The sequence below is a fragment of the Rattus norvegicus genome, chromosome 16, assembly GCF_036323735.1.
Source record: "Rattus norvegicus strain BN/NHsdMcwi chromosome 16, GRCr8, whole genome shotgun sequence".
Taxonomy (NCBI): domain Eukaryota; kingdom Metazoa; phylum Chordata; class Mammalia; order Rodentia; family Muridae; genus Rattus; species Rattus norvegicus.
This window is the reverse complement of record NC_086034.1, coordinates 1,323,039-1,333,593: the sequence shown is the minus strand read 5'-3', so window position 1 is coordinate 1,333,593 and position 10,555 is coordinate 1,323,039. Positions and strand designations below refer to the sequence as shown.

The following is a 10,555-nucleotide window of genomic DNA, read 5'->3' as shown; positions in this document are numbered from 1 at the left end:
AGAAGCCGTCCCCGGAGGGGTCAGCACAGAGGCAGATAGCGGATCCCCGGGAGGGGCGGGGCTGGCAGCGGGCAGGGCGGGGCCAAAAGTTTCCTGCCCAACTTTCTCTGCCTCCTTCCTCCGCCCGTGCGCGCCCACTGCTGCAGTTCGGGGAGGCGGCGGCGGCGGCGGCTGGGGACAACGCGCGGGGCGCGAGGCGCGGGACGCGGGGCGGATAGCCGTCCGGGCCCGGGCGGCTGGCAGTGGGCACAGGCTCCCCGGTGCCCGCCCCTCCGCCGGGAGGGGGGCGCGAGCGGGCGGCCGGGGAGGGGCCGACACCGCCACGGCAAAATGAGCCTGCTGTCTGCCATCGACACGAGCGCCGCCTCGGTGTACCAGCCAGCCCAGCTACTCAACTGGGTCTACCTGTCTCTCCAGGACACACACCAGGCTAGTGCCTTCGATGCCTTCCGGCCCGAGCCGCCCGCCGGCGCCGCGCCCCCGGAGCTGGCCTTCGGCAAGGGCCGCCCGGAGCAGCTGGGTTCTCCCCTGCACTCCAGCTATCTTAACAGCGTCTTCCAGCTGCAGCGCGGAGAGGTGGGTGCCCCAGCGCGCGCCAACCCTGCGCCCACTGCCTCAGGGCCTTCTTCTATCTGTTCTGCTCTTCCTGGCATGGCCCAGGCCGGCTCCGCATTGCCCAGCTCGGCTTGGCTTGGCTTCGATCAGCTCTGCCAAACTTGCCGCCCGAAGTCTCTGGGGCACCGGGAGCGCGTCACCTCCCAGCAGAACCGCCCGGAGCAGCTCAGGCCTGGGCAGGGCCCTCCCGCCCCCTCTCTGAATTTGGAGTCTTGCTCCTAGTAAGCAGGCTCGGGGTGTCTCCGGATTCTCTTCAGACTGCTGGGGTGCGGCTAGGGCGGGGAGCCCCTTCCTAGTCTTTCTTTCGCCCAACTCTATCAACTTTTCTGGCTCCTATCCGCTGGAACGGAGGGTTGCAGAGCCTGCTATGAACTCCTCTGAAGGGCCTAAAAGAACCCCCCCAACCCCCCCGTCCTTCATAGTTCTTAACCTGGAGGGCTCTCTGGAAAGCAGTTGTTCTTCCAGGGGCTTTTTCTCCTGTTCCCACCACTTGGGAACTCCTAGATCCACCCTGCAGCTGCTTGCCCTCCCCCAGGCACATAGGAAGTGGTTTTTGAGGGCTTGACCTAGCAGACTGTTCTGTCCCCTGCCTTCCCAGGCTGGAAGGAAATGAAAGGGAAATCCTTGGGGGGGGGGGGGGTTAGGCTGTGGCGATGGGAGGGCTCCAGCTGCCTAGTGCCTTCTCCCAAAACCTGGGATGTGTTGCAAAGGCTGCCTGTTCGGTGGATTCGGTTACAAAGTCTACTGGGCAGTGTATGATCCCAGCTAGATAAATACACAGGTGGCTGTGACCTCCCAGCCCCCTTTGCGGGACTTATCCAGAGCCTTCCCAGAATCCCTCTACCAACGGCACCCCACACCCCGTTTACTCCATTTTGGAAATTGCTGGTACCCTCTGTGCCTTTCCCTTGCTCCCTTGTGGTTTCCCTCCGCAGGAGGGGCAGGAGGTAGAGGGAGAGACACACGGGGGTCACTTTCACCTCTGACCCCAGAGAGGTAACGGGGTTGGGGGGGTAGGGGGGGTAAGACCTGTATATGCCGAGGTGTGCTGGGGTTGAGATGTGGCGCCAGGACTTTACCCTTTCTGGTCTCAGGTTCAACACTGCCATGGTTTACAGGAGAACTCACGGACATGTGAAACACTAGCGGAAGGCCGCACCTCTAAGGCTGCCCTGCTGCCCTGTGGAATAGAAGCGGTGCAGGAGGGCTGGGTATGGGGCAGGACTGGAAAGGTGCCTGCAGAGCCCGGAGGGAGAACATTTGCATGCCAAGGTTCTTTATAAACCATAACACATGCTCTCTGCCCCAGGAATGGTTCCTAGCTGGGATCTTCCTTTATATGACAATCTGTTGTCTCTTGGGGAGCTAGCTTTAGGTGACCAATGGCTTTGGAGAACCATTTGTGGAGTATTTCTCTATTGGCTGAGTGTTTTCCATTATTAATTATCTTACCAAACATTTGCTGAGTTCTACACAAGGATGGTGATGAGAAGCCTGGGGCTGGGGGCTGGGAGTAAGCACAGACAATGCGTATGTTAAAGGAGGGTGAGTGATGGGGCACTATCATGGCTTATAATTGGACAGAGGTGCACCCAAGGGAGCAGCTAGCATTACCCAGAGGTCCGGTGACCTGGCAGGGTCCCTAATGAGCCTTTACTGGACTCCCTCAGCTCCCATGCCAGCATTACTTTATTCCTTACATGTGTTCTCTACTGGCTTGCCCATCAGTCACAGATCCTGTCTTTGGAAATTTCAAACCTCCAGGACCCCAGCTGTGGTTCAATGAGACCTACCCCCTACCACTTCCTCTCTGTGTTCCTCAGTTTCGCCCCAGGAAGGGGCTCTGTGGGTGGGGCTGGAGCAATGGTAGGGGAAAGGTGCTCCCATCTTTCTGGGTCCTGGCTTTCCCAGTGCGTAGATTGAATCTTGGTTGTCATCCGGGGGTGGGGGGGTATGTTAGAGGTTGGAGGTTTACATAAACAAGAGAGCATCAGGGGAGCAGACAGCCTGGGCCGGGGAGATCAGAGGGACTTTTCACACTTTAAAGGCTTATGGCTTCCATGGAGGGTTGTAGAGCTGTGCCTCCTGACTTCCAGAAAGCTCTCTTGGGTTCTGGTTCTCTCTCCTCACATCCTAGCCCTTGACCTCTTAAACTCTCTCTCAAACTGCCCCCTCCCCCGGCTGTGCTCTTGGGCCTTTCCTAGTCCAATTGGCTGAGAAGGTGAGAACCCCCTTCCCCCCTAGCTAATGCCACCACTAAGGGGGCTGGGTGCAAAGGCAACAAGTTCTTTGTGGCAAGAAGGAACTTTAGGAAGGGACCCAGGGTCCACAAGCATTGCCATTCTGTTCAAAGCCTGGCAGGACCGGTGGCAGTGCCTGTGGATGTGACTTGCATGCTGACCGCTGACCATAGCCCGTCTGCACCAGCCCCTGTGCCAAGAGCCCACCCCCTCCTGCACCACCCCCAGGCTGCTCCCTCCACAATAGCAAAACACCATGAATGCAGCTGGCATTGGGGGAGGTGAGGACACAGGGCCACAGAAGCCTATTGTGCCCCTGGAACCTCAGCCCTGGGAGCTGAAGACAAGCCAAGGGTCCCAAGTAACCCTCTGGCCCTGGGAGCAGAGAGGAAGGTGGCTGAGTTCACATACAAGTGCAGGAGAAGCTCCAGGAGATGGCCTTCAGGTGGAAGTGTGTTCAAACCCTTCTGGGTTCTGAAATGACGTCTGGTAAACTTAGCTTTCGGAAATGGCATCTGTGGTCACAGCTGGATGTCTTCAGAAAGAGAGAGAGAGAGAGAGAGAGAGAGAGAGAGAGAGAGAGAGAGAGCCTCCTTGATCTCCTTGATCGAGCCCCTCTCTCCAGGTGCTACACAGGAGGTGGGACTTAGGAAAGGGATGGAGGGTGGATTGCCTGAATCTTCCTTGCCAAATTCTGTTTGGAATTTAAATTCCCAGCAGTGTAGACACTACAAATTCCACTTCTGGAAAAGTCGAGTTAAGCATTCATTACCTCTTGGACCCTTGGAGGCATTCTCAGAGCCCTGGTGGTCTTTTTACCCTACTCCTGCTACAGCAGGGAAATGAGGCTGCCCCATGTCATTCAACATGTCATTCAGAGTCCTAAGACAAGTTTCTCCTTTTCTCTGAGAATAGAAGTAGCCGGGAAGTGCGGCTCCACTGTGGAATGACCACCCCTCCTTTGTGCATGCTGGGAGAAAAGAAGGCTCTGATAGGCTTGGAAAGCACCACAGTATGCTCACCGGTTCACACAGTGCATGCCAGCCTGGTAAAGGCTCAGAGAAGTTCTGTCATTCAAAGAGTGTTAACAATTCTTCACCCCAACATCTCCTAGACTTAATTCAGCCAGAAGATAGTTTTGGCTCAGGATACAGGCCAGTGTTCTTCCAGGGATGTTCCACTGAGTCAACTGTCTCCTGGGTTGCATAGCTCTAAACTTCAGGAAGCTCTTCTTGGTGATATGAAGTAGAGAGATCCCTGGGTTCATACATCACTTTCCACAGTACTACAGACCCCCGCTTTCCAGCTGTGGCCCGCCCATTGCAGACTGACTTGTTAATGGTGTGAAGGGACTCCAGCCCTTTAGTACAGAGATGGCAAGGAAAGCACATAGGAGAAAGAGAGGGTCGTGTGCAAGGTTCCAGATGGGAAAAGTGGCTCGCGTCTGTAGTCCTAGCTTAGGAGGGTAGCCATGAGTTCAACAAGGCCAGCCTGGACTCGAGTAAATCCCTGTCTCAAAAACAAAATAGGGATTGGTGGGTAAAGGCTCCTGCCGCCAGGCCTAACCACCTGAGTTTAATCCCTGGGTTGCACATGGCAGAAGGAGGGAACCAACTCCTGCAAGTTGTCCTCTGACCTCTATATGCATGCTGTGGTGTGTGCCCATAAACACACACAGCTAAATAAATAAGTGTAAACATTAAACACAAGCTAAAGTTCCCAGTCTACACAATTGCAGGGAGTTTGGATGAAACACCACCTGGGCCTACAGCAAGTATCCAGAGGGTCCCCAGGGGACCCCTCCCCTTGGGATGCTGAACAGTAACTCAGGAGGCTGACACTTGGGAGGGAGTGTCACAGGTAGCACTCTCCTCAGTTAAGTTGCCTGGGCTCAAAGGGAGACCATGCCTTGGGTCATGTAAATCAGGTGGAGGGAGGGCAAGGGCTTCAGTAATAAATGTTTAGTGGCCACAGAGATCCAATGTGGCCTATATGGGGACTAGGAAGCAGCAAGCTGCCCTGTTTTGTTTTCTGAGACAGGACCTCACCCAAGCCCAGACTGCCCTTGAATCCATAGCCTATGGCATGTGCCACCACCTCCAATGGGACCGTGGACAGCAAGGCTCTAGAATGCAGTTCCTTGTCAAGTTGCCATTACGTAGAGAGCAAAGTAGAGAGAGCCTGGATGACTCAAATCATCAGCAGAGCTCGAGCTAAGCCAATTCTGCATCCCAGCCTGGAGCTATCCCTGTAGCCTGTGATACAGCAGGTCTCCAGGCTAGCTCCTACCTGCATGTTCTCGGGCTGCTGTGTGTACGAAGTACTGGGACTTCCTATCCAACCACAGAGCCTCTGATGTTTTGTCTGAATCCAAATCTTTTGTTTGTTTGTTTTTTAAGACAGAATCTCATAAAGACCAGGTTGGTCTCAACTGTACTCCATGGCTAAGGATGGTCTTGAACTTCTTTCTGATCTCCCTGACTCCACAAGTACTGGGACTATATCATGTCCTGTTTAGGTGGTGCTGGCTATAAAATCCATGGCTTCCTATATGCTACGGAAGTACCCTACCAAGAACCTTTAACCTTTAACCCTGAACCCCAACTCCTTTAAAGAGCTCGTCATGGGCTCTTGTGTAGGTACTGGGTTTCCTAATATGTTCCTGCTCTGATTGGCTTGGTTTAGGAGACACAGAGGAGAAAAACATATTTTCCTATTTTATATCTATGTCCCTGCCTGGGGCAGTTGCTTTGTTGTCCAGAAGAAAAGGTTGCATTCAGAGACCTAGAACAGAATCAAACATGTGCCATTGGATCTGTTTCTCTCTCTCTCTCTCTCTCTCTCTCTCTCTCTCTCTCTCTCTCTCTCTCTCCCCTCTTCCCTCCCTCCCTCCCTCTCTCTCTCTGTATGTTAGTATATCTTCTGTAGCTCAGAAGCACCCAGCAGTCTCGTGTGCCCAAGCCTTTACAGTTGCTGTTGATCCTACCTGTGGTATTTTCAGCCCAGTCCCGATGGACAGATTCCAAGGCACTTCCTCATAGGACAAATGGATTCTCTTGTGGGAGTCGAGGGACCGCTGCTTTAGGGAGCAGTTCTCTAGCTGCTTTAACAATATGGGCCATGGTAGCCAAGGTGTGATGTTTTAGGGCAGGCAGTAGGTTAGGCAGCTGGGCTGCCATGCACTGTGCAATGGTGGTGTCTCTCGGTAGCTCTGTTGTCAGACTTGGGAGTAGCAATCCTACCTCTGATGCCCAGTCAGTAATTGAGCTACACTGGCTGCTCAGCTCATTCTACTAGGTGGGTAGGGTAGGGCAGATGGCTTGAAACCTGCTTTCTCTTCTGTCTTCGTCCCTGTGATGTAGTAGATGGTCTCCCTTGTCTCAGCCTCCTGCGTTATCTCAAGGAATGAGTGTTTATTAGTGGCTAGATTAATTGCAAGGGGCTGACTTGGGAGATGGTGAAGCTTTATCCCTAGCCATGCCCTGGTAGTGGCTTAAATAAGTAAGCAGATGGTCCTTACCTGTTTGTTCACGGGCATCTTTGAGAATCTTAAGGCGTTTGGAGTCCGTGGTGTGAGCCCAGTACACATGGCACAAGTACACACACCTGCCCATGACTTCACAGTTTGTGGACACTCTCACTTCACAGTGGATCCCAGCTCAGGCCTTGCTGTAGAGGACATGGCCTAAGCAGTAACCTGCACTGGCTAATGCTACAGTCCTCCCCGGTCCCTGGTTTTTCAGATTCATGCTTTCTACTTTTGCTTGACAAGTGTGTTTCACGAGTGTAAGGCACAGGGTCCCCAATGCTCTTGTGCTAGCTGGGAAGCCAGTAAGGAGCCCTGATCCATGAGTACCGCCAAGTGAGTGGTGACCCTGTGTTGGGGGCCAAGAAACTGAGGTGGGGATAAAGTCTTTCCTTGGCTCTAGGTCTGCTAGGCTCCATCTGGCATCTACTCTCTACTCCCCTAAGCCCTGGTCCCCATTTCTCTCTGCCCACTTCTTCATCTAAACGAATTGGACATGACCATTATTCTCCGATCTTTTATTGAGCGCCAGCTTTGTAGGGAGAACTATTTCACATGTGAAGGGTAAGCAATGTCTGTACTGGCAAAGGGTCATGATCTCTCTCGATCAGTTCATATGTTCATGGCCCGGGAAAGAAGAATATGGGCAGAACTGTGTGTGGCAGGCAAGCTCTCAGTTACGGTGTGCTTCGTTTTCCTGTGGCCCACTTCTCACCTGTGTGTACTGTCTCCTACACCCCCAACCCGGCGTACACCCTCTGGTGTGCAGAGGATGAATATGCGCCATTCCAGGGGGATCCTAGGGACAGAGGTACAGTTCTCATGGAAGAAGGGGTGTGGTCACTGGTGATGTGTGTGTGTGTGAGTGTGTGTGTCTGTCTGAGTGTGTCTATGTGTGTGTGTGAGTGTGTCTCTGTGTGTGAGTGTGTGTGTGTCTGTCTGAGTGTATCTATGTGTATGTGAGTGTGCCCTCGTGAGTGTGTTTGTGTGTGTGTGTCTGTGTGTGTGAGTGTGTGTGTCTATGTGTGTGTGAGTGTGTCTGTGTGTGAGTGTGTGTGTGAGTGCGTCTGTGTGTCTCTGTGTGTGTGAGCATGTGTATATGTGTGTGAGTGTATATATGTGTCTGTGTATGTGATTGTGTGTGTGAGTGTGTGTGTGTATGAGTGTGTCTGTGTGTGAGTGTGTATGTGTGAGTGTGTCTGTGTGTGCATGAGTGTGTGTGTGAGTGTGTGTGTTGGGTGAAGAGGTGAGGAGGTGGGTGATTTTAGGGGATAAAAAGATAGTTATATGGCTGATGAAAGGAACCCCAGAGAACTAGGGACTAAAATCAAGCTCTTTCCTCTAATACTGTCTTGGGTTAGAGAGCAGGACATAGAGCATCTATATCTGCTCGATCTCCCTGGCCTCTAATACTGTCTTGGGTTAGAGAGCAGGACATAGAGCATCTATATCTGCTCGATCTCCCTGGGCTACCTGGCCTGGCCCTGAACACCACCTTCGCCATTGGCCTTGCCCATGACTGTGTTTATTCTGGCACAGGCTATCTCATTCCCACCTGCTACCCTGCTAGTCCTGCCTGACTGATCTTTATGGTTCAGACTTCCATTCTGTTTGGACTACTCTCGGAAGTGTGCCCACAGCACAGTGCCTGCCGTTCCTCCCTTACCTGTGGTACCTTGCGATAGCCCTGCAGGTGAGTCCAGCTGGTCAGGCTTCTCTGGGGAGAGTGAGTCACAGATTTTCGAGCCTGTGCCTCTGTCCTTCCGAGTCCACAGCAGAGCTGCCTTCCCCAGATTCTCATCCCCTCTCAGAGACCAGAGAGGATGGAACCACATCTTCCTCAGTACCTAGGGCTTTACATACGATGTCACACCCGATGCCATCCTCTGGATCCTTTTTTTTTTTTTTTAAATATATGTGTGTGTGTGTGTGTGTGTGTGTGTGTGTGTGTAGCTAGGCCGTAGAGGCTGTGAGGGTGAAATATAATCAGCCAACACATTTTGACTCTGTTGCCTTGGGCAAATTACTAAGTCTTTTTTGAGTCTCAGTTTCCAGCTCTACAAAAATGAGATCAGTGCTCAGATGAATGGTGTCTTAACAGTCAAGGGGAACTAAGAACAAGAAACAACTCTGTAGAGTGTACAAGAACAACTAGCGTTTAGAGTGAAAATAGAGTGTTCTAATCTACTTTTCTCTGTCAGCCCATCCAGAACTGTGGAGAAGATTCCAGCAATGACTGTGAGTCTGATGCTGTGTCTCCCCACGTGTGATAGAAAGATCCCAGGCTTCTACCAGCTTCTGGGATCTTTGATGCAGGATGATGGTGTAGGCCGGAGGTTTATATCCATCGCATAGTGGGGCTGCCCTCCCTTGGAGAGCAGGGCCTTCAGAATGTATGCATCTAGGCTCTGCTTGCTGGCCCTGCATCGTAGTACATTGCTGATTGCCCTTTATGTTTCAAGACTGGGGTACCCCAGAATCTGGGTGTCTGGACCCAGCAATGGTGTACCTTCAGGGACAATCCCTTCTGTTCTAAGAGAGAAGGATCAACACTCTGCCCAGTCCCTGCAGGCCAGAAAACAACTGGGACTCACCTTTCACCTCTGCGGCCAGAGCTCAAATAGGGCTTTGCAGAGGAAATGCCTTTCTGACCTGCCCAGCCCGCCCTGACCAGGCAAGCTGGACTCTTGGCTCCCGGTTCCACCTAGGCCTGAGCCTCTGCAGTACTCAGAACCTCGGTTTCTCTACTAATAGCATGGGAATGTGGTTGAACCATCTGACTCCTCTTGGATTCTTAGCTCTGCCTGGTGTTTGTCTTGGGATGGTGCTCCAGATAGAAAGCTGTGGCAGTTATAAAGACAGGCTGGGGGACAGTGGAGGCCTGGGCCTTCAGCCTTGCTCTGGCCATGGATCTATTAGGAAAGGCTTATCTGTGACCCTTGGTGGCATCTGGGAGTATTGAGCTGCCACGGAGTGGGGGTGGCTTGCTCAGAGGCCTTTGGCTGTTTGGGGAGACCTGAGGGTCTGTCATGAGTCTAGGAGTACGGCCATAGTCCTGGGAAGAGAACTATTTAGGGGTGTAATTAGTGTAGTTTTGGCATCCACCAAACTTCCCCTTCCTCTTAAAACAGTCTTGAAGGCTGTGGTCTTGTTTAAATCCTATCCAGCAAAAATGAAAGAAAGGAAGAGGGAGGGGGAAGAGAGGAGGGCTGTTATTTTGTGAAATTGCATTTCCCAGCCGTGAGCATGAGTCACGGGGTTTGGAGCTTTGGATTTCTTGTTTGGATAAACTTCTCTCTAAGAGGCCAGGGCTGTGTTGTCCTCAGTCAGGCCAGTTTGGGATGATGGAGTCGGCCGGTGGCTTCCCGGCACAGGACAGGTCTCCCAGTCAAGATGTAGAGTGACCCAGGAGTTGGTGCTCTGAGGCCAGTGAAGGAAGTGGCTGCTGCTGCCCCAATTTTCCAGGGTAGGGGGTCAGGACTGGCAAATCGCTGTCCAGTGGATTCTGAGTTTGGGCTTGGGGAGGTGGAGGACCCTGGAGGTGGGTGGTGGTGGCCACTGTGTCTTAGTGAGGCTCTATGCTCAGTGCCACGGAACTGAACACTTTAAAGTCATTAAACTGGTAACTGCCATTATGGATATTTGGTCACACACAAAAAAATAGGCTTTTGGTCCCAAGCCACTGCTGTGGTGACCCTGAGGTGGAGCCCAGAAGACTGTTTTTGTTGCTCGTTTCCAAGTCACTCAATACAAGTTTTTTTTTTTTCTCCCTCTCCCCTCAATACAAGTTTTAAATGCTCATTTCGTGTGTGAAGTAGTAGGCAGTGACTCACAGGGGATGACGAGTAGCAGCTGTCTTAGTAAGTGCACCATTCCTAGGTTTGGCCTGTCACCATAGCCACCTTGTCTGATTTCCACCAAAGCTGTCCTCCCGTGTGCTTCAGAAAGTGACCCTGTCATCTCATTGCCTCCAGGACGGGAGCCATTGCCCCTCAGGGGATCACTTCATCCTGGGCTTGCCCAAGTGCTAAAGAGTTGGTTCAGACCACATGCAGGCTGGTGCCGGGGTGCTCTGTCTTGGGTTTTGTGCTACACCAGATGGATTCATGTGATCCTGACTGCAGGAAGGATGCTATCCCTGGGCCACCCCAGGTATGGTGTTTGTGTTCTCCTG

At 52.6% G+C, this 10,555-nt stretch overlaps 1 protein-coding gene across 2 annotated transcripts in view; it reads left to right on the top strand.

Annotated features, from left to right (window-relative positions):
- The first annotated feature begins 315 nt into the window (after positions 1 to 315).
- Positions 316 to 10,555, top strand: part of Zcchc24 (zinc finger CCHC-type containing 24) — a 51,929-nt gene continuing 41,689 nt past the window's right edge. Inside the window, exon 1 of one of the 2 annotated variants that reach the window (NM_001108394.1) lies at positions 316 to 576. In NM_001108394.1, the coding sequence (NP_001101864.1) occupies positions 331 to 576 (246 nt within the window). In that variant the 5' untranslated portion in view covers positions 316 to 330. Of the gene's footprint in view, positions 577 to 5,820; positions 10,534 to 10,555 lie in introns of those variants that run through there. The other variant, XM_063275489.1, reaches the window with a different exon arrangement.